Below are 24737 nucleotides of genomic sequence, written 5' to 3' on the forward strand. Positions count from 1 at the left end.
ATTTCCACTAGCTTCAGCATGTTGCCACCACCAAACACATCTGTCCCTGCCCTCCCCTTTCAGCATTCTGAAGGGACTGTTCCTTCTGTGACATCCTGGTCCATTCCTCAATCATCCTTTCCCTATGGCACCTTTCCGTGCAAGGACATGAGATGCAATACCTGTCCTTTCACCTCCTTCCTTCTCAAAATCTCAGACCCCAAACATTCCTTAAATGAAACAGCAATTTACTTGTACTTCTTTCAGTTTAGTATATTGTATTCACTGTTCAGGATGTGTTCTCCGCACCAACGGGGAGAACAATCGTAGACTAGGTGACCGCCACTATTCAGTCCACAAGCATGATTCTGAGATTCCTGTCACTTATTATTTTAATTCTTCATCTTGCTCCCACTCTGACTGTTCTCTCCCCTGCCTGCTACAGTGATCCTGTCAAGCTCAACGCTCATCCTGTCAAGCTCATCATTCTTCTTGGCCCTCTGCTGCCTTCTGGACTCAATATCAACTCATCAACTTTAAATCATAATCTCATCTTGTTCTATGTTTTATTCTGTTTGGTTTTTTTTGTTCACTTGTTTCTTTTTTATCCCTCATGTTGTATTCAGATGGTTATTATATAACCATTCACACCACTATAGATACATTTGTTTCTTTATTTTATCCATTACTACACTCATTGTTTTTTTGGCTACATTTTACTTCGAATAAAATAAATTTATAATTTCAAAAAGACAAAAAGTATTAACATAGTGACTGTACACATGTTTGTAAAATGTGGACTCTTTCTCAAGAAAACATCCTGCTTTGTGCATTTATCCATACAACATTAGCAGCAGTCATTCCAAGGTGTTGACTATTCTTTTCCCTTCTCCTTGTTTGAAAATGTACAGTGGTTCAGATGGTGAAGTGTGAAGAAGGAATCACTAAATGTCGACATCATCAAACAGGTCTTCAAAATCATGAAAGAAACCTGCATGAAGTGCTTTTTCATGGGCTGCAAGATCCATTAGAAGTCCTGAACTTCCTCCTGCCTCATCCAGATCCACGTAGGGCCCCGCATCCTCCAGGAACATCTCATCCACTGTCGGCTTCACTGTGGCAGGAATTTTCTACCCCAAACCATCTCCTGTCTCTGAATCCCTGACTCAAAAACAGACAGACCTTTGCATCATGAATTCTTTTGTCCTTTAATCTCTCCCACCCTCCATCCTATCACAGACCTTCCCTTCTGTTCTTCCTGTTCTCCCCTCCCCACTTTAGCTGGCTTTGAAACTCTCATACTGTTATTTTTCTTCAGCTCTGATGAAAGGCCATCGACTTGAAATCTTTAATTCTGTTTCTCTCCACAGATGCACCCACCTGGGCCTACTGTGTATTTCCAGCATTTCTTGCTTTTATTTCAGATTTCTAGCATTCGGAGTGTTTTGCTCAGTTTTTAATTGAATCATCCTTCGGACTTTGACGTAATTCTCAGCATTCCTTAGATAGGTTTTGCATTTAGCATTTAACAATTTGTAACTTGTAATCTCTTGGTCAGTGGGAAACAATCTGCCTGCTAGTGGCAGTTACTTAATTAAATGGTTAGGTAGAACGGGTAATTGCTGTCAGCAGGACCTGACTTAGGGCTTTGGAATTGTTGCTACTGTGAATACAGGAGGCTACATGAACTGAGGTCTCGAGGCATTAATTAAAATTAATAGTTTAAACAAGGTATTAGCTAGATTTTAAAAGATGGAATAGAGATGTTTTTTAGATCACTGAAAAGACCTGTTGTTTGCAATTCTGTGGGAACTTCAGGACATTGGGTATATAAAGTGTCTCCAGCTGCTTGATTTTGAGCTCAGAGCTTCTGACAGTGAGAGGCAGCTGGAGTCATTGTGGAACATCAGGGAGGTAGAGAGTTTCCTGGATTGTAAGTTCTAGGAGATGTCCGCTCCGGAGGCAGAAAGGTTCAAGATACAAGATGGGTGGCCATTTAGAAGAGTAAGAAGAGACAGGAAGTGCATGAGTCTTCGGGGTGTCTCCCAGTCTCAAACTGGTACTCAGCATTGGTGACTGTTATGTCTTGAAGAAATGTACGTCCAGGTCATGGCATCAATGGGGGAAGGAACTTTACTGTGGGAACAGCAAAGTATGGAAATGCAACTGTGATTGAAAATTGCACAGTTAGAAAATCAGACAGCGATTTGTGTAACCATTGCCTTGAATCTCACATGGTGTGTTGTTCCACAGTGCCAAAGAAAAGGACATCACAGAGAGGATGCAAATACTCTGTAAGAGGAAGGAAGCGAGCTTGAAGTTGTGGTACGTATCAATACCAATGACACAGACAAAGCAGGTATTGAGGTGCTCTGGTCAGACTTTCTACCAAATAAAACTGTTGGACTTTAACCTGGTGTTGTTAGACTTCTTACAGACTTTCAGGAGACAGGGAGGTAGTTAAAAAGTAGGATATCAAAGAGAATAATCTCTGGATAACTTCCAGTGTCACGCACTAGCAAGTGTAGAACTTGTAAGATAGACTCTCGGAGCATTGGAATCATTTCTTGGGCAAATTCACCTATTGAAAAGGGAGAAGTGCACCTCAATAGGACTTGGTCCAATGTCCTGGTGGGAAAGTACACTTGTGGAATGAGGGAGGATTAAAACTGAATTGGCAGGGGGAACATGTAGAAATAGAAAAGAGAAATAAGTTGCAGAAAGAAGTAAAAATGTTGGTTAGTGTGAGAGAAGGAAATAGTATTAGATAAGAGTAGACAAAGAAGAAATACAAGGAATACAAAGACAGGTTTAGAATTCATGTATTTAAATACACCAAGATTGTTGCACTGTAGGGATTCTATGGAAAATAGTCATGTGGAAATATGATGTGGTGGCAATAATGAAAGCATTCCATAAAAATAGTTAAGACTGAATGCTTAATATTCCTTGATGCAAAGTGTTCAGAAAAGACAAGATAGGAAAATTGATGGGCAAGATATACTGGAAAGGCTGACTATGGTAAGAGGGGATAGGATAAGTCTCATGGTCTGGATGGCTTTGAAGACGGGAACGGGTTAATGAACTTTGTAATACTCAGAGATTTGTAAAAAGCATTGTAAAACTTGTTTTTGTGTCTGTAGAACTTGTTTTCGTATATCCAAAAACAGATAAGAGAAGCAGCTGTCCCTGCTGCTGTACACAAGCTTATGATTTTCCCAGCTAGTTGTGTTCAGGAATGTGGCTAACCCAGCTAGTATCCATTTTGTGTTCTTTTATATTATGTACTTCTGTTTAACACGTGGAGCTTACATGCATGCCTTCTGTCATTGTATAATAATAGATTCATATATATCATATACTATTTATCCTTACCGATATAAATTGTTATATAGGCCCCTGTACTTCAGTTAACTTGTTTGTGCAAACTTATAATCTTGTATGCTGGATAAACAAACCACAGATGTCCGCCACATAGAGGCGACAGAACAGATAGTCGCAGCCTTGAGATGGCTACGATTACACAGACTACGCGAAGGACGGAACCGCCAAGGCATCAATAATCGTGAGGAAATGCAGACGTGTCCAGGGGCGAAAATATATGTATAAATATCTGCTCTTAACCCGTATTCAGCGAGAAGTCTAGAGAACTGCTTTAGGAATCGGTCTTCTCCCACAAGCTTGTGAAAATAAACCACTGTACTTTGACGCACGACTAGTCTCAGAGGTATTATTGACCTACAACAGCTTGAATCCAGTTTGCTAAGGGAACTGCAGATGGAGATAGCATAGGGGAATGTCATAATCTTTTAATCTTCCCCAGAGTTAGGAGAGGTGCCAGAAGAATGGAAAAGGTGACACCTTATTCAAGAAAGGGTCTATGGGCAGTTCTAATAACTACAGGCTGGTTAACTTACCATTGAATGTTGAGCTACTTGAGTGTTGGAGCTGTACTCATCCAGGCAAGGGAAAAGTATTCCATCGCACTCCTGATGTGCCTTATAGATTGTGGATGGTAGATGTTAGATTATAGAAGGTCGACAAAGAAAAAATGTTCCTGTTAAACTGATGGTACAAGGACGAGGGGACACAGATTTTAGGTTGGAGATATTGTGGAGTTTTGAGGAAGAAATTGACTGTCTGGTGGAAGGAGAGACAATCAATGATTTCAAGAAGAAATTGGATAGGTGCTTAAGGGAAATAAATGTGCAGGGCCATGAAGATACAATGGGGAAATCTGGCCTGATTGGATGGATCTGCAGAGAATTGGTAAGGACTCAATGGGCTGAATGGCCTTCATCTGTGTTCTAATGATTCTTATGATCCTAAGCATTGACTCAATGGACTTTATAAATTGTGAATGGGGTATTGAATTTTATTGCAAGATGTATGGAACTTAAAAGTTGATGTGTAATGTGAATCTTTATAAAACCTTAGTGAGGCCATAGTTGGAGTACTGTCTGTAGGTGTGGACACAAAACCATAGGAAAGATATTGATGCAATAGAGAAGGTATGATACAGATTTATTCAGTTGTTCCCAGCTATAAGGAGATACAGATATGAAGATTATTGAAATGAATTGGGTCTTTCATTAGGTCTGAGGCAATTTGGGAGTTAATTAATAGAGGTGTGTGAAATTATGAAGGAATGGGGAAAATGGAGAGGCTGGCTGACTTTGGTGGAAGGGTAAAATGGGAGGTAGAAAAGCAGCTGATCGTTACACATCCAACTTGATTTTCCTTTCTAATGAGTTCAAGGAGCAGAAGAAATATTTTTGCACAGTGGATGTATTAAACTGCATTACATTTATGGGTGAGATAGGTGGCTGAAGGAAAAAGGAATAAAGGGATATGGGAACAGAGTGGGCTCAAGGGATTGGCCCTACTGCTCATGTGGATGGTAAACACAAACATCAACTTAGTTGAGCTAAACAGCTTGTTTCCATGTTGTAATTCTTGTATAATTCTCAGCTGACATCAGCGCTTATGAACCTTCCAGTATGATTAGCACACAGCGATCATAGAATTACCTAGAATTTACAACACATAAACAGGCAACATGACCCAACTAGTCTGGACCGGCCCCACCTGCTTTATTTAACCCAATCAGCACATTGCTCTTTTGTACTTCTCTATCTTCCCTTTGGTGCACCTATGCTATTTGTCTCAACTGTTCCTTGTGACAGTAAGTTCGCATTATAATCATTATCTGCATCAAGAAAATTATCCAAAATTCCTGATTCAATTTATTTGTTATTATCTTATACTTACGACCTTATTTTTGGATTTTCCCACAAGTAAAAACATTTTCTCTGTCCACCTGATTGAGTTTTTTCTGGAGAATGGTTAGAATGTGGAGCTCACAGCCACATGGCATAATTGAGATAAATAGGATTGACGTTTGTAAAGAAGCTGGATAAGTACATGAAAGAGAAAGCAACAGAAGGAAATGCCGATGAGATTAAATGGGTGGGAGGGGATTCATGTGAGGCATAAACACCTCTTACACCAGGCAGGACAAATGATCTTCTTGAATAGTTATTGCAATTTAGAAAATATCACTGAATTCTTTCTTGTTTGGTTTTAACATTCAATGTGGCCTTTCATCTGGTTGGCAGATTACAAATCTTTTTGTGGCATTTGCTGTTAAGAAACATGTTTCCCAGTCCCACCCTTGGAGTCACTGAAATTTGACAAAAATAATGAAAGCCTTAATCTTGGACTCAAACAAGTGTGTGATATCATTGTGCTTGAATGCAACATTAGACTGTTATCACATCCATTGTTTTAAAATAGTAACTGGCACTGTTGTCCCTTGGTGATATCTGCACTAACCCTCAGATTTCTCGATGCTGTGAGTAGCTCATAACTTTTAAAATAACTCACAGTATATTTATACACTGTTACACAAAGACCTTAAATTGGTTTTTTGAAAAAGTCACTTATTTCTCATTGTTTCAAAGCTCCAGTGTCTTTTTCATTGCCACACCGACCATTTGTATTGACCTGATACCTTTAACACAATAAACATCTCAACGTGAAACAAGATACCAAACAGTGATAGGAAGTGGCACATGTAGGTGACCAATGACATGGTCAAAGATGCAGGCTTTGAAGGATGAATGAGTGTTTGCAAAAAGGAGAGACTAAGGATGAGTCTGAAGAAATGTGGCATCTAAGACAGCTGAAAGCTGAAAGAAATTTGGGGTCTGCGAATATAGATCATTAAAATGTCATTGATTGTGCAGGAGGGCCAAATAACTTCCTTTTGTACTTGAACCTTTCTTTATATGTGCAAGAAGACTAATAGGATAGCAATTAGGGGTAGGAATCCTGGTTGATGCTTTTCCCCTTCCTAGCTCAGCTGAAATGTGTTAAATCTGCACAAATCAGGGATTAAGCTTTGAAATTCTGCAGCTATATTTTCTGATGGAATACACAGTAAGACATGGTAAACACTGCTGAGATCATTGGAACTGTGGTATTGCAGTGGCAGTTGTCACTGTATAGAGAAGCTGGTGTTCTCCCTCAGCTACTGTTCAGTGTTGTTCCCTCCTTTTCTCACCTTTGAAAGGATTTCCAGACTTCCCCATTCACCTTTACTTGGGAGGTGGGATGATTTTCTGGCTGCTAGTAATGTTTATGAAATTCGTATGCAAGGGTGACAACTTTACTGACCTCCAATTGGCAAGGCAGACACTAACCTGGAAATTGCCAAGGTCTTCCGGCGAAAATACAGTGGGTCAGTCATTGTGCCTGAGGGGCTAAATGGCCTCTTCCTTTTCCTTTTCGTTTATTTGCAATACCTTGCTGTATACAGGTTTACTGCTCTGTAGGTCTATCTTATAATAGTAATTACATTTCAAAAAAATTTAATTGTTTAGGAAACTCTTTGGAACATCTTAAAATATAGAAAAGGGCTGGTAGGTTAATTCCCAGTAAGAAGTTTAACAACACCAGGTTAAAGTCCAACAGGTTTATTTGGTAGCAAAAGCCACACAAGCTTTCGAGGCTCTAAGCCCCTTCTTCACCTGAAGAAGGGGCTTAGAGCCTCGAAAGCTTGTGTGGCTTTTGCTACCAAATAAACCTGTTGGACTTTAACCTGGTGTTGTTAAACTTCTTACTGTGTTTACCCCAGTCCAACGCCGGCATCTCCACATCATGGTTAATTCCCAGACAGAAGCATTTTAGTTATTGCTGTATGAGGTCAAAGAGCTCCACAATTCAGAAAAGTAAAGACTTAGGAGTGATTTGATCAAAGTTTATCAGATGATGAAAGGAATAGATTGTGGTTGTGCAGACAGTTTGTTCCAACTAAATAGTTAAGGACAACCAGGAGGCACAATTCAATTGCCGTGTTCCAGAACTAGTTTTGACTTTGGGAGATGGTTCTTTTCCCAGAGGATTATTGGACTTGTGCAACAGGCTGCCAGTTGGTGTGATCAACCCTAATTTACTGAATGTCCCTCACTTGGGGGGGGGGGGGGGGGTGGGGGGGGGGTGCAGTTATCACCCCATACGAAATGTAGCTGTGTTAGCCATGGTTAAAGTGAACTTCTGGTCCAGTTTTGATCATTAAGCCAGTCAGAGAGAAATTTTGTCGAGCCCACCATCCCCATGCACCAACTGGCATTTTTTTAAAAAAAACCTTCCCAGGGTGGCTTCGGATGAGGCTGAAAGGATCAATGAATCTTTTCCTGTCCATTGATGTTCACATGTCAGTGGTACACTATATATACACAAATCAGTTATTTACATATATTGAAGAATTATTTTAAGCGTTTGATTTGTATAATACATAATCGTAACATGTTGAATTAAGCTAGACTTTGCATTGCTAGTGACCTGATCTGCGTTTTTAAGATTCTGTTTCAAATCATGGAGTGTTTTGAGTTTTATCCTATTACTGAGTAAGATCAGAAAGAATTTTAATATTGAATACAGGAGTTGGGACGTCTTGTTGAAGTTGTACAAGACATTGGTAAGGTCACACTTGGAATACTGTGTGCAATTCTGGTCACCCTATTATAGAAAGGATATTAAACTAGAAAGAGTGCAGAAAAGATTTACTAGGATGCTACCGGGACTTGATGGATTGAGTTATAAGGAGAGGCTGAATAGACTGGGACTTTTTTCTCTGGAGCGTAGGAGGCTGAGGGGTGACCTTATAGAGGTCTATAAAATAATGAGGGGCATAGACAAGGTAGATAGTCAATATCTTTTCCCAAAGGTAGGGGGGTCTAAAACCAGAGGGCATAGGTTTAAGGTGAGAGGGGAGAGATACAAAAGTGTCCAGAGGGGCAATTTTTTCACGGAGGGTGGTGAGTGTCTGGAACAAGCTGCCAGAGGCGGGTATAATTTTATCTTTTAAAAAGCATTTATGGGCCAAATGAAGGCAATTGGGATTAGTTTAGGGGTTTTTAAAAAAAAGATGGCATGGACAAGCTGGGCTGAAGGGCCTGTTTCCATGCTGTAAACCTCTATGACTCTATGACTATAATCCACCATCAGCCATATGTTATTTCCTGTTTTGCTTTGAGGTAGCCTTGGAGCAAGGAACGCTATAGGTTTGTATAACTTGTTGAGCTGGAACCTGTATTAAGAATGATTTATTTTCAGATGACTTAAAATGTCCTGCAGGGTGTCACAGTGAAGTTCTGTCAGTGTTGTGAATATATACTCATTGTGAACACAAGTAATAAGCTTTCCAATCCAGATGACAGACACTCCAGCACCCCTTTAAATATGAAAAGAAGATGAAAGGGTGACACAATGGTTAGCACTGCTGCTTCACAGCGCCAGGGACCTGGGTTCAATTCCCGACTTGGGTCACTGTGTGGAGTTTGCATGTTCTCCCTATATCTGTGTGGGTTTCCTCTGGGTGCTCCGGTTTCCTCCCACAGTCCAAAGATGTGTAGGTTAGATAGATTAGCCATGGTAAATGTGTGGGGTTAGGGAGAGAGGGCCTGGGTAAGATGCTCTGTCAGAGAGTCGGTGCAGACTCGATGGGTCGAATGGCCTCCTTCTGCACTACAGAGATTCTATGATTCTATCACCGGCTCTGCCTTTAGATCCAGACTTTGTGTAAAGTGGGAATACCAAGGCGAGGTTTCCTTTTCTCCTCTAATTATCAACTCGCAAGGGGGAAGAACGCAATAGAAATGTGTTTTCATTTCGGGGTTTCTTTTCAGTCGGTAGATACAAATAATAGTCCGGGTAATAAGCAGGGGCCGCTGGGTGGAGCGGAGCCTCCCCTTTAAGGAGTTTGGGCGGAAGTGCTGGCGAGTGCAAGCTGATGGGCTGGAGCTGAGTGTGTAGCAGCAGCAGCGGCGGCAGAGAGACGGCTGGGAGCCCAGCACAGCAGCATGTGAGAGGCACCGCAACACCGGCATGAGGACAGCGGCCAAGCTCACCCTCACACACTGACACACTATCATTCCCCAACCTCTCAAACCAATGGAACCCATCACCAAGTGGTCGCCCAAACAAGTGGTGGAGTGGGTTCAAGGTAAGAACTTTTGGAGCTGTCTGTAGCCGGGTTAGACAATCGGAAGCAACATTGTTTTATCCTTCAAAAGAACAATGTTATATTTTCAATAGCTGAGCGGATTCTTTGCTGCTGCGTTTAAACTGACTGGTTCATTTATCAAAACTAGTTTCTTGGTTTCGTTTAGATTTTTCGTTTAATTTTTGTGTCCCTGGTTTCCTATTAGTGTTTGATTTTTGTTGCTATTTTTGTCACAAACCTGAACGTATTCTCAAATGTTTTCTCCGCAACCCCCCCTTCCCCAAACTTCAGTGTCCCGCGTTAACTCAGTAACTGGGGGATGGGCGCACAGCCCCTCTCCCTCTCTGTGTTTCTGTTTATTTTTCTCTCCATCTAGCGGCTGTTTTGACCGATGACTCACTTGGGATTCCCGTTTGCTGCCTCCATGCTGACTTTGCTGCTAACTTCTCTTCACTTGGCAATGTTGGCGGCCTCTGCTTCAGCAGGCGGCCTCCGGTGTTTTGTTCTGAAGCTCAAACCATCCCACTGTCAAACAAGAGGATCTAACTACTGCAACTAACTGGGGTTGAAAGGATCGAACTTAAACTTTTTAAAAAAACATGCAGTGTAACAGATGTCACAAAAACTGTTCAGCATTTTCCAATTAAGCTTCGGATTAAAAATAAACATACACTGGTCTATTTTTAAAAACATTTTGAATGGTACAAACAGGTACTTTAATCCCTATATCTGGGTCAGCTAATCTTGGGTTGGCAAGGAAGGGGTCAGTTCTGTGAGCCTCCGTGACCCAGGGCTAGGGGGCGGGGAATCAGCCATGGTTTCCACTGTTTACTGTACTGGAGTGAGCCCTAGCTCTGCTGGGAGGATAGGATCAAGCTTGTCAAAATGCTCTGACTGCTGTGGTGGGTGTGAGATTCTAGCCCAGGTCCCCAGATCATTACCGTAGGTCTCTGGTACTGTGACACCACTGTGCCCATTGCCTCCCCCTGCTGCTGAATAATTCATTGGCATTTGGTGCCTCACCTTGCATGTGATCAGCAGCTGTTTGAGTGAGATGAAGATTCTTTGGGACTGTACTGAGCTATTAGTCAACAGCTTAATTCTAGTTTTGGGTGAGGGAAGAAACTTCTCTTCCAGTCTGCTGGCTAACAACTGGAGTGCAGGATGACAGTCTGAAAAGTGGGATCAGGCGAAATGTCTGTGTGTGTTCTCACCTCTGACATCAAGGCATTTGAAAGCATGTTGCAAACTTCCAGCATCCGACTTGTATTTGCATTGTTGCTGATCAAAAAAAGATGTTAATATTTTGTGAATTAAACTATAAGTTTGTTGCCTTATGCTGCCTTGTTTTGATATCCAGTTGCGAGAATGTGCCATTGAGCACTAATCTTTGTAACAGGGTCCCTTAAACTAATTAGACTGTTCCCACTGAAAATACAAGTTTGTACGTCACTTGTCATTTGGAACCTTGGCCTATTTGGTTAACTCACTATGCCTGCACATCCTATTTGTTCGCAGTGTTTTTAATTAATTCCCTCCTCCATCAATTGTTTAGTTTAGAAAGAAAGTGAATATTGAGGATTGCAGCTAATTATAGAATAGGCCAATAATTGGTAAATGTAGATCTAAACAGATAAATATGAGAGAGTGCATTTTAGTAGGGAAAAATAGGGAGGTGATTTCTTCCTTGAAAGGTGCGAGTCTAGGTGGGGTGAGGGAACAAAGCGATCTGAGTGCAAATGCACCAGTCACTAAAAGTTGTGCTGCATGTTAACAAGGCCATAAAGCAAACCAAATATTAGGTTTTTAATTTTGAGGGATAGAATTGAAAAATAGGCAAGTTGTGTTAGTCCTGCATTGAACCTTATTTAAGCCACACTTTTGAATATAACATATGGTCACCATATTATAAAAAAAGGAAATAGAGGCAATGATACCAGAAATGTGTGTGTAGATTTTCATGCTGGCTCACCCTTCTCTTGGAAAAAGGAAAGTTGAAGGCTGATCGAATCAAGGTTTTTAAAATGATGTAAGGTGACTATGGAGAGAATGTAGGGGAAAACTTCCAGAGACTATTAATATTAGATAGTCACCAAGAAATCCAATAGAAGATTCAGAAGAAACTTTATTCCCAAAGAGTGGTAAGAATGTGGAATTTGCTACCACGGAGAAGCACACTGTATAGATGCATTTAAGGGAAAACTACACCAGTAAATGAAGGAATAAAAATCAGCGCTGGGAATAGTCAACAGTCGGCACAGCCAAGAAGGGCCAAAAGGCCTGTTTCTGTGCTGTAATGTTCTATGGTTCTATGGTTAGGCAACAAATGTGGAGAAAAACACTTCATTGCAGTGTTAATGTAAGCCTACGTGTGATAATAATCCAGATTGATGATGACTCATTTGATGTGCCGATGAAGGGTCATCAACGTGAAACATTTAACTCTGTTTCTCTCTGAGATTCTACTGCCCGACCTGACGTTTCTAACAGTTTCTGTTTCAGATTTTCAGTATCTGCAGTAATTTGTTTGGTAAGCACTTGAGAGAGAAGGGAATAGAAGGTAATAGTAGATTTAAATGGGTATAGTACGCATGAGTGGAACATAAAAGTCAATATGGAAGGGTTATATAGCCTGTTTCGGTGCTGTATGTCATTTGTAATCTTGTTTATTTTGCTTTGCAGTCAAGTTCTCCTAATGTAAAATGTATAAACAGCTTGGATTTTGGCAAAGGGTACGTTGATTTTCTAGCAGCCAAAAGGAGAATGTTTGTATAAGTCTTTAGGAGTCTACACTCTACCACTGATGATTATGCACCATTGAAAGATCACAAAGACTACATGGAAACCATTTGTGTAAATCTTGGTGACCTAATTAACTCGTGGGAAAGTCTGACATGTTAAATAATGTGGCATGCTTTGTGATATTGCTCAAGGGGTGTGAGGAGAAGAAGAGTATTCTCATGGGGCAAGCCCCAGTCGTAATTATTTTCTTGGTGGAAGTTTTTTCTTGTTAATTTCTTTACTCCATTCTTAAAGTTACAAAGCCAATGCTCAGAATGGACCGGGCAGACTCAAATTCATCTCCTTGCTTGCTCCAAAAGCCAAATTCAAATTCCAATTCATGGTCCCTACAAGAGAGACAAACCAGAACCAAGCTGACAAGATCAGGCATTGAACTCTATCTTGGGCTTGATCTTGGCCAAAAGGTCAAGAAGTGATTCGGTTAAAATGACCACCGTTGAGAGTTAAATTGGAGGATGTTTGCTGACCATAGATTTCCCGATGAATTCCCCTCAATTTGGAGACGTTGCTAATCTTAAACTTCAGCAGTTCTTAATTTTATCTAATTAAGAAAAGACAGTGTCCAATAATTTCCATTGTGGTGGCAATCTCCACAATTGTACATGAAACTGGATTGGGGTCAGCATTCAGGAACTTGTAATACAAAAAGACCAAGTTGTTGACCCGAAATAGAAATTGCTCAAGTCTGTCATAGATGTAGACCTATTTGTACCTTGTTAATTTTAGGGTGAATGTTCACTCCTGATGCAAGGTCTCAGTGCGGTCAGTGGGCTATTTCTGGTTTAATCACCCAATGTCAGTGTCTATCTGCAGCCTATTTGTTTGTCATGGGAGATTTTTCAGACTAATGCCTCAGGATGCACCACTAGTGATCACAAAATGATAATTTCTACTTGCCACATTAGCAATTTTAAGGCCTCCTGAATCTCCCCAGAGTGAAATTATCAACCTCGTGCCAAATTAGGGTTATTGTGCTGGAACTATGCCTAAGTAGCAAGCACACACACATTTCTGCCAGGATTTGAATGAAAAACCCTTTATTATCAAAGTCCCAACCCAGTCCACTTTCCACTTACTAGCTTTTGAAGTCTTTGCCACCTAACTGTATAACATTCATAGAATCTCAACAATGCAGAAGGAGGTTATTCAGGTCATTGAACCCGCACTGACAACAATTCCGCCCTCTCCTTGTAGCCTCACGTATCTACCCTGTAAATCCCCCTGACACTAAGGGGCAATTTAGCATGGCCAATCCACCTAACCTGCACATCTTTGGACTATGGGAGGAAACTGGAGGAAATCCATGCAGACACCGGGAGAACGTGCAAGCTTCACACAGGCAGTCACCTGAGGCAGGAATTGAACCTGGGTCCCTGGTGCTGTGAGGCAGCAGTGTCAGCCCCTGTGCCACCCATGGGCAAACTCTGAAATTTGAAATTGAGCTTCAAATGCTTAGTCACTTGAGAAACTGGCGTGCACTTGTAATAGTGCATATATCACCTGACAATATACAGTGGTGATTAATCCAATTTTTTGATTTTTGACTGTGGGCAGCCTTGTCTATGCAAGCTGGCAACCTGACTTGCATTTATTCTAGAAGCAGTTTGTTATTTGTTTAAGGGATGTAGGCAAGTATTTATTGCCCGTCCCTAATTGCCCTTCAGAAGATGGTAGTGAGTTGCTGTCTTGAACCACTGCAGTCTATGTGGTGTAGACACACCCACAGTGTTGTTGGGGAATTCCAGGATTTTGACCCAGCAACAGGGAAGGAACAGTGATATACTGCCAAGTCAGGATGGTGAGTGGCTTGGAGGGGACTTCCAGCTGGTGGTGTTCCTAGGTATCTGCTGCTCTTGTCTTTCTCGAGGTAGTGGTTGCAGGTTTGGAAGATGCTGCCGAAGGAACCTTGGTGAGTTCCTGCAGTGCATATTATAGATGGTACACACAGCTGTGACTGTGCATTGGTGGTGGAGGGAGTGAGTGCTTGTGGATGGGGTGCACAAGCTGTTTTGTTTGTCCTGGTCAGTGTGGTTGGGACGGCACTCATTCAGACAATGGGAGAGTATTCCATCACACTCCTGACTTGTGCCTTTAGTGATGGTAATGCCATTGAATATTCATGGAGCGATGGTTAGATTTTCTCTCATTGGAGATAGTCATTGCCTGGCACTTGTGTGGTGCAAATGTTACTTGCCACTTGTCAGCCCAAGCCTGGATATTGTTGAGGTCTTGTTGCATTTGGATTGTTTCAGTATCTGAGTGTCCCAAAAGGTCCTGACCAACATCCCTTATAAAGGAAGGCGTCTTAGATTTGGGAGCTGAGCCTATGTCCCTGAGAAACTCCAGCAGTGATGTTCTGGGCCTGAGTTGATTGATCTCCCAATAACCACAGCCACCTTCCTCTGTGTTAAGTATGCCCCCAATCAGTGGATAGAAATCATAGAAACCCTACAGTACAGAAAGAGGCCATTCGGCCCATCGAGTCTGCACCGACCACAATCCCACCCAGGCCCTACCCCCATATCCCTACATATTTTACCCACTAATCCCTCTAATCTACGCATCCCAGGACACTAAGGGGCAATTTTAGCATGGCCAATCAACCTAACCCGCACATCTTTGGACTGTGGGAGGAAACTGGAGCACCCGGAGGAAACCCACACAGACACGAGGAGAATGTGCAAACTGCACACAGACAGTGACCCAAGCCGGGAATCGAACCCAGGTCCCTGGAGCTGTGAAGCAGCAGTGCTAACCACTGTGCTACCGTGCCACCCGTAGTTTTCCCCTTGATTCCCATTGACTCCAATTTTACTAAGGCTCCTTGGTGCCACACTTGGTCGAATGCTGCCTTGATGCCTGGGCAGTCACTCTCGCCTCTGGAATTCAGCTTTTTGGTCCATGTTTGTACCATGGCTGTAATGAGGTCAGGAGCTGAGTAACTCTGGTGAAACCCAATGTCAGTGATATTTATGTACTGTTATACTCCTCCCAGAAGCTCTGAGTTCTACTTGCTTTTTACAAATATTAACTAGTTGGGGTTAATAAAACATAGAAGAACTTGACCATCAATAAGGCCCTCCTTTACAAAGTAAACCGACTTTGATTCATATGTGCCTAACACTTTCGCTTTACTCCTCCAGCTTTTTGAGGGACTGATGGTGTGATCGTGGTCTTACTAGATTAGTAATCTAGAGATCCAGCAAATTCTGTGGGGATGAAGGTTCATATCCCAGCACAGCAGCTGGTGGAATTTGGTTTGATTTAATAAAGCTAGTCTCAGTAATAGTGACTATAAAAACTGTCATTGACTGTCATTGGTTCCATGATGTCCTTTAGGGAAGGAAATCTGCGGTCCTGGCCTACAGCAATGTGGTTGACTCTTAACTGCCCTCAGAAATGGCCCTCCTGGTAAGCTCACTCAGTTCAAGGACAATGAAATGGGCAACAAATGCTAACCTTGCCAGCGATGTTCGCAGCCAGCGACACTCACATCTATGAAGGAATGTTTGCAGTTGGCTTTAGGGGGAAAGTGCAGACAACTAACTGTCTGTTAAACTTCATTGAACTAGGGTAGTGTCTGGTGGAGACCAACATCTCCAGGTGAGGCTGGTGGTTTAGTTTTCAATGCAAGAACATATATTTTGTCGCTGTAGTTGCAAAATGCATGTGATTTTTTTAAATGAATAAATTCAGCTTTTCATTCCTAATTTTTCCATTTTGAATGTTCTGTGTGCCTTCAGACCACAAATTATCAGAGCAGCTGCATTTTGTTTTAAAATCAAATTTGATAAGTGATCTCTTGCTGAGAACTGTCTGAAGTTCCAACTGTCCAACTATCAATTGTCATCATAATGCTTATTTTGCAAGTCACATGATTGACTTTCTATGACATTTCACTTCTCGAAAGAACAGGACAAATAGTCCGGGAACTGCTTACCTGGAAAGGGCAAACCCCTCAATTCTCGAGTTAACACATAACACCTAATTTTGTGTTGTGAATTTTTAATGGATTTATTTCCAACCTGCAATATAATCATTATTTTGTCTGAATGCGTAGCACAATTTATAAATTGCCTTTAATACTTTGCCTGGAGATGCTGTACCAACTGAAAATTTCAAGTCTGATATTGACTGTTTTATGAGGTAAAGAAAGTTGGGGGATGTGGAATTGAGGTACGGATCAGTCAAAAACTAGTTGAATGGCTCAACAGACTCTCGGCAAAATGGCTTTCTCTTCCTATGCCTGCATCTTCCAGAGAGTTTGCATAATCACAAATTGTTAATGCCATGTGCCAAGCAGATATTTTACTACAAGTTGGTGATCAACTTCCTTTTGGATCCAGTTAAGTATAAATGTGGTGGTGTTCACATTTGCTTAGAATGGCACAAATTAAATACCACATTGCCTTTTCATTGCTTTGTGATGTAGAAAGAAGTAACTGCTTGAAATTGGCATGTAGAAAGAAGAGTGAGGGGGGAGGGGTGGTGGAGGAATTTGGGAGGCACCAATTCAAACTCTTAACAAACACAGGTTTTGCAATCGGAGAAGAAATTCCATTTTGTCTAACCTACCTAGAACTTGGAAAATACTACTCTGTTAAGTTAGTTGTTTCAAAACTTTGATCTTCAGTTCAATCAGCAGACTATAAATACTGAGATCAGAATTGACTGCATGGAAACTGTATGAAGCTAGGTTATGTGGGAGGATTAATTGAACATTGGGTTCCTTGTTCTTTGGAAAACAGGAGACTTTGAGCTGACTTAACTGAAGTTTAATGTTGTTTTCATATTGGTCTCACAGGAATGCTGGAGCAGATGGCTCTCAATGCATGAAACTGTCATCATGCAGCTGACAGCATCCCTACAGTAAATTTACCAGATTCGCCAAGACCAGCTGTTGTGAAGTTCAAAGCAGGGGAGCGGGTACCACAAATGTAGCTAATGCCACTTTTAAATTAATTCTGTGGATATGGATGTCATGGCAAGACCAGCATGTATTGCCCATCTCCAATTGTCTTTCAGAAGGTCTTCAAGAGCTGCTACAGTCCATATCATGTTTATTTCTCATTATGTAGCACTTTGATACAATGGAGTGATTTCCATTGTGGAGCTAATTTAAGTGCGACATGTTTTCCATCCCTAAAGGATTGATAAATCGGGGTCTTCATGATGGTTTGGTAGCTTCATGGTCAATTTACTGATAACAGCTTTTTATTTCAGGTTTATCTAGCATATTTTTTTAAAACCTAAATTTAAATTCACAAGTGGTGGAATTTAAGCTTGTTCCCCTGGAATCCTGGCCCAGTAAAATAAACACTCTCCTACTGTAACACTGTTAAAGGAGCAGATGGTTCCGAAGGGAATTTACTAAGTGTAGTAATTCAGTCATACACCAATTTCCTGTCATCAAACACCCTTTATTGTGCACCAAAGAGAAGGGCTGCGGCCTCCAGTGAGATGGACTTGCACCTCGCGCCCCCCAACACTTGAGCAGCAGGTTTTAAAACTCGCTAACCGCTTTTTATTGGATGAACCTCTGCTCGTTCAATGAGGAAGCTCGTACTCCACGAAGCCCACGGAGATCTATCAATGACCTTTTGTGGCCATCATAAATCTAAGTCAGTACAGCATAACAATTCCAACATCTTAATTAGGATGTTGGTTTGAAGCGAAGAGATGCAATTTATTCATCTAAAAATTGGTGACTTTTGGCACATGATTTTGGGAAAGCTACTGAAGCATTGGATACAAGAGTCAAGTGGATGTGTTCCTGAAGGCAGGCGTTGTTTGTTTGGGCTAATTGTCTGTTAAGGAAAGTTCTTGTGTATCCTTGGAAGGAAAAAGAACTCTCTTCGCCCTATCCAATGCTTGTGTCTGTGTTTGTGGCGTGGAACCATAAGTGATGAAGGTCATCCTGACCTGAAATGTTTATTCTCTATTCTCTCTCCACAGATGCTGTCAGACCTGCTGAGTTTCTCCAGCATTCTCTGTTTTTGTATTAGACGGGGGATCTCGTTTCCAGTCTATTCCTGTTGGAACAGCTTGTAACTTATTTTTTCTCTGACCCTGGTGAGAGTAATTCTACCATCCTTTCCTAATTGGCTTTAACAAATGGTTTCCACATCATTAATTCTTTGCGACCCACTCTATTTTAATATGGGAAAATTGCATTTCAGAGTACAAGTCTTAGTAAATTAATAGTGATCTGTGAGTGAGGAGGATAGTGTGTTGTGAAATCAAACCAATTTTTAAACCTATTTCAGATTGTGATGAGAATCCAATGTGTATTTGTAGACATGAGAGAGTTTTCAGCAGGAGTCAGAACCACTTCTCCATTTCTTTTCTTCTCTCTTTCTCAGCACAGACAACTCTTCCAGGATCCAATCTTGGGCCAGTTTATGTTCAGTAACCAGATGCAGTAGTTTATTTGGCCTTTTCCCTCTGACACCCCCACTCTGTCCTTGTACTTCAGAATAAATGCTAAGATTAATACATTCTAATTGTATACTGATGGCTTCCTCTTTCCTTGCTTGTTCAAACAGACCTATTTAACTACTTTAAGAACCAATCTCATCAGCTGACAAAGTCAACCAGGCCATCTAGCTTTAGTCCTCTGCCAAGTTATGCAGCCTAAGCTACAGGGTGCAGACTACATTAACTCTCTTCCGGCAAAACAGATGTTGGAATGCTCAGCTTTAAAGCCATGTTCAGTCATTACTCTGTAAAGCACCTTATCCTTTGGTTGAATGTTCAACCACAGTTCCATTGTGCTCTGTTTTCATTTGAATTTAGTGGTAAACATTTAGTTTGGAAAGTGAGAGCAGGCAAATGAGCAAAGCCACTGGGGGTGATGTAGAAGGGGTGAGTGTGATGAGACTTCAATTAGGTTAGTTTAACAAGTTATTTTAAAATAATTCTTGGGCAATATGGCAGTTTTTCAACATTATTAGCGAGGCCAATTAGGAATTAGATTTGGAATCTGCCTTGTGCATAAACATTCATTTATTGCAGCAAGAGTAATCAAAAATGCACCACTTTGGTAAGGTTACACCCTATTCTTGAATCTTTGTGGTGCCTCCTCACTTAGGATTTGTTTTCAAAACAGGAAAAAGCATTCTATTTACAGGTTATAGTCAATTGAAGCAGTAATGCATCGAAGACTGCAAAAGGGTTATCATAACAAATGTGGTTCTCTGACAGGTGACATTATTCACAGCTATCGATGAGTTGACCTCTATAATTTCCAGTGCTAACTTTTGGGAGTTCTGGGGTATGTTGTTAAATTGGCACTGACAATTTACTTCATTTGGACATTCAGACGTGAAGAACAAGCTCCAGTTTTGAAGCTCGTTTGTGTATATAAACATTAAAGGAAGACTTTATTCATTAAAGTTATCCCATTTTTGTATTGCTATTTTGTATAATAGGAATCACTACACTGTTTATACAAATCTACTTTCTATATTTCTCCCCTGCAACATATTGATGGATTGTATTGATTGGAATGCAAAAACTCAGCATCCTCCCTGCATGGTACTTACTTAGAGGATGGGATCATGAAGCAGGCTGCAATCTCTAGGTCAAGTCCACTACTGTCATTTTTCAGCTTAGAATATGTCCCACCATGTGTAGAACCATTGACAGTACACCAGATTTTGCGAGGCCATGGAGACTTGGCGTTGAGAACTCCTACCGCTGATTCTACGCTAATTGAAGCCAATGAAGAACCTCACTGTAGAGAGAAATCTCTCTCTACTATCTGATTTAAGACAGCTCTGATTCACATTGCAGATTTTATATATCCTTGAGTCACTGGAGCTGATTGTAAGAGCAAGTTATACATGTGTTCACTATTCTGAGTAACTCTAGCTAATAGTCCAAAACACAATTGAGCAACAAGAGATGATTTTTACTTCCATACCATTTCATGCTTGCGTAAACATCATGAGTGCTGATGGAGGCAGTCCTTGTATTCAAGTTTCCATCAGATGTTTATTAATGGCTGTCTACCTGGAATTTATAAACTTTCCAATCCAGAGGAACTTGGACTAGTATCTCGGGTTAGTTAAATCATTGCAGATCAAAGCAAGGACTTTCCTGGTCTGTATCAAGTATTCATGGTTGGCACCAGCTGAGCACTGGGGTGGATTTTGACTTTCAATTTTAATGTTTTTTAAAAATATTTTTCTTCCCCACAAAAAAGCATGCATCCAATGGTGAAGTTCATATAAGGATGGTTCCAGTGTAAATCTGTGTTGCAACTACAGATAGGATGTAGAGAAAGACCAGCTTAATGTATGATAGGTCCATTCAAATGTCTGATGGCAGTAGGGAAGAAGCTGTTTTTTACTTGTTTTTTTCCCCTAAGTTTTATTTGCATTCTGTCACCATTCCTTGGCTGAGAGAACTGATTCAAAGCAGCTAATATCTGGGTCCCAATAAGATATCTAAGGTCTGCCATATGTATAGATGCCACTCCCTCCTTGGAGTCTTCCCACTGATAACTTGGCTATGATCAAAACTTTGCTTGTAGCAAATTAAGAATTTGTACTGTCATTCTATTACACTGCATGTTGAAACACCAATATTGGCACTTAACATTTGTATAAGATTAACATTATACAAATAGGCAATGAACTGCAAGGCAAACAAGTAAAGACACGACTTTGTTTTGTACATGAAACTTATTACCCGAGATTCCAAGAGAAAAAGAATCTTGGGGCACCCTTTTTTTAAACTAAGCATGAGAACAAATCCTTTGAAATTGATTACTTGTGACTGTTGGAGCACTTTGTTTTATTCCGTATTTTCATGTTAAGTGGAGAATGTCTGAGGAACTGGAAATGCTTACACAAAAGAGAAAGTGTGGATGGAAATCAGAAAATGCAGGAAATACTTGGGTCAGTCAGCATCTGTGGAGAGAGAAGAAGAGTTAACATTTCAGATCTGTCACCATTTATAACCGGGAACAGTTAGAAACGTAAAAGGTTTGGGAGGGTGGGGTGAAGAACAAAAGGGAAGGTCTTTGAAAGTGTGGATGGCAGGATAACTGCCTTCCAAATGCAAAGCAACGGGAGATGGTTTACAAGTAACTCACTGCTTCACTTAAGGAATGTTCGAGGCCTGGGAAAATGAGAAGAGAGGAGGTAAAAGAGCAGTTGTCACTTTTTTATATTGCATGGAGTGGTATTGTAGGCAAAGGAGGGGCATTGAACATGACTGAGGAGTGGAGCAGCGTGTTGCAAAGACGTGGTCCCTTCAGAATGTTATTAAGGGAGGGCAAGTGTGTTTGGTGGCCTCATGCTGGATGTGGCAGAAAATAGTGCAAGATTGGGGAGGGTGTAAGACTAGGATAACGGGAACTTAATCGTGGTTTTGGGACAGTAAGAATCTCAACACTAGGTTAAAGTCCAACAGGTTTATTTGGTAGCATGAGCTTTCGGAGTGCTGCTCCTTCATCAGGTGAGTGCAGGGCATATATAGACACAAACTCAATTACAAGATAATGGTTGGAATACGAGTCTTAACAGGTAACCAAATCTTTACAGGTGCAGACAATGCGAATGGAGAGAGGGTTAAGCACAGGTTAAAGAGGTGTGAATTGTTTCCATCCAGGACAGTTAGTGAGATTTTTGCAAGTCGTGGAGGTTACAGATAGTGTGACATGAACCCAAGATCCCAGTTCCCTTCCTGTTGGGGAGCACTTCAACAGTCAGGGGCATTCAGCCTCTGATCTTCGGGTAAGCGTTCTCCGAGATGACCTTCACGACACACGACAACGCAGAATCGCTGAGCAGAAACTGATAGCCAAGTTCCGCACACATGAGGATGGACTCAACCGTGATCTTGGGTTCATGTTCCACTATCCGTAACTCTCACGACTTGCCTGGGCTTGCAAAATCTTACTAACTGTCCTGGCTGGAGACAATTCATACCTCTGTAACCTGTGCTTAACCCTCTCTCCACTCGCATTGCCTGCACCTGTAAAGATTTGGTTACCTGTTAAGACTCGCATTCCAACCATTATCTTGTAATTGAGTTTGTGTCTACATATGCCCTGTTTGTGAAACAAATCCTGCACTCGCCTGATGAAGAAGCAGCGCTCCGAAAGCTCGTGCTACCAAATAAACCTGTTGGACTTTAACCTGATGTTGTGAGACTACTTTGAGTCCAACGTCGGCAACTCCACATCATGGTTTTGGGAGGAAGGGGAAGGAGTGAGTGCATAAAATGGAACAGAAAAATATTTCCACACTTTCCATAGTGCTAGTAGCTCAAGGGGGATTCGCCTGAAAGGTTAGCTGTGTTTTAATCTTGGTGGCTGCAGACTGATTAAAATTCCAGTTTTGTGGATTGTTCAAAGCATGCTTTTGTGAGATTAATTTAATCTTTGATGCTGGCTCTGAATTCCACACTTGGCTGCAATAAAAATTGTACATTCTCTACATGAACTTTGAACACCAGTCTGTGGTTACTGTGTTCTTTATGGGTCGGGTATGGGAAGGGAATGCTAACTTGAAGATGCTCTCTTTGGAGAACAAAGGAGGGAGAGGTGCTTGTTCAGCAGTATTCTGCTTTTGCAGGTAATAAATATCGGCAGAGGACCTGGACACTTTTTCACGTGGTCTTGCCCTCAATATTATTTAAAAATTTGAGGTACTATTTGGTCATAGTTACTTATAAGGCCTTAGGTTTATTTATCTGAAGTTGTCAGGATATTTAGGAAATCTAGTGAATTCTAAAGAATTTAACTATTTAAAGTGTTAAATCCAATGGGACAAAATTTCTTCCTTTAGTTGACTATAAAGGATTCTGTGAAGGTAGGAAAGAGGGGGAAGTCAGGCGTGCTCCATTGTGGGCATGGAATCCGCCCCTCCTGTGACTAGAAGGTCAGTCACAGCAAGCATGAGAAAATAATGATCTGACCCAATACCATCTAGTATTGGAATTTGGTAAGGCAGAGAAATATACTTGTTAGCCATTTCAATGGCTTGATGTATGTTGGTACATTTTAATTCTATCCATGTAAGACAGTGTTAACGGATAACTCGCTAATGAGTCAACTCATCAGTCCCACTGAGTTAAGCTCCAGAAGTATTCCTATTCCTGTGCATTACCAAGATTTTGGCAATCTTAATCTAAATTCTCTGGGCTTTGGCAGCTGGAAGAGATATAGCCTGGAGACTATAATGGGCAGAGAAACTCTGAATATGCAGTTTTAACCCATAACTCGGGTTGGAGGTTTGTTTTTATCCATGTCGGGTACTCTGCTAACTTAAAAAAAAGTAAATCTTTGTCCTGGGACTGTTTAATAAACTGATCATTCTTGTGTATTTGGAGGTTTATTTGGTGTAACATTTGGGAACATCGCATGTGCTGCATTTCGTGTATTTACCTTTTGTAATTCAGTCACTTGTACCAGTATTTGTACTTCAGTCATTTCACTTGTACCATGCATTATTTTGCAGGTATTTGTACAAGTCCCTTATGCCAATGCTCATATTTCATGTCAGTCTAGCGGGTGAAAGTTTTTGAACTAAAGCAGCCATCACACCTGGCATCTATTCTGTCCTCACACCTACCCCTTTCACCAAGAATGACTGGGCAGTGATCAGGAATGGCAGCACTAGTTCTTCTCAATTCAGGGTTGCTGAGACTGACTGCCTGTGAGACCCAAGTTCTGTCTGAGCAGAGATTAACTAGTTTGGCGTAACAAGAATTAAATCTGGGCACCACTTGTAGTTATGCCATTAAGTGGTGACCTAACCCACTGACGCTGATTGGATTTTGTGTCATTTGTTTTAAGCATTGTGTTCTTTTTGTTAATGAACTTCTGTATTTTGAACAGTAGCTCAAATTCTTTTGAAGATGTAATCCATCAGCTGTGAGCTTCTAAATGTCAACTAATTTTTCATCACCTGAATTCTTCCTGGTAGCAGTTTAACGTGTCTTTAAATTACTCTTTTCAGTGCTAAAATACTCTTCTAAGAACTTTGAAGTGAATGGTTTAGTGACAATATGAGGATTAATAAGTAGCCAGAGGCAGATAACAATTGTAACAGGTGTTTTTAAACTTGATAGTTGTTGTGATTGAGGGGAAAGGAAGTAATTTTTAGAAATATGTATCATTTTTATAGGTGAGAATCCTGCTGTTTATTGGCATCCACTTCAAATATATATTTCCGATTCTGTTGACCCAGAAGTTATAAATTTCTACATCCAATTAGTCAGTTGAAACCAGTATCATTACCTAGGATGGATTCCTATGCAGTAAATGAAAAGAGGAAAGCTTGGCATTTCAACATTAAGGTTGGCTATAGTGGTTCTACAATATTATTGGATATCTAAACAGTGAGCATCAGTTTTGGAATATTACGGATGTAAATTGAAATTGTTTGCCTCATAGACCTTGCTCAGTAAATCTTGGAAAGGGAAAAGTATTTGC

General features: G+C 40.9%; 1 protein-coding gene and 1 pseudogene across 3 annotated transcripts in view; one reads left to right on the top strand and one right to left on the bottom strand.

Annotated features, from left to right (window-relative positions):
* Positions 1–923: 923 nt before the first annotated feature.
* Positions 924–1104, bottom strand: LOC144504827 (COP9 signalosome complex subunit 9 pseudogene; annotated as a pseudogene).
* An 8155-nt stretch (positions 1105–9259) lies between these two features.
* Positions 9260–24737, top strand: part of cnksr3 (cnksr family member 3) — a 136364-nt gene continuing 120886 nt past the window's right edge. For 2 of the 3 annotated variants that reach the window (XM_078229946.1, XM_078229945.1), the window contains exon 1: positions 9260–9487. In XM_078229946.1, the coding sequence (XP_078086072.1) occupies positions 9436–9487 (52 nt within the window). In that variant the 5' untranslated portion in view covers positions 9260–9435. The remainder of the gene's footprint in view (positions 9488–24737) is intronic. The other variant, XM_078229947.1, reaches the window with a different exon arrangement.

Source organism: Mustelus asterias, chromosome 15 (assembly GCF_964213995.1).
Source record: "Mustelus asterias chromosome 15, sMusAst1.hap1.1, whole genome shotgun sequence".
Lineage (NCBI taxonomy): Eukaryota > Metazoa > Chordata > Chondrichthyes > Carcharhiniformes > Triakidae > Mustelus > Mustelus asterias.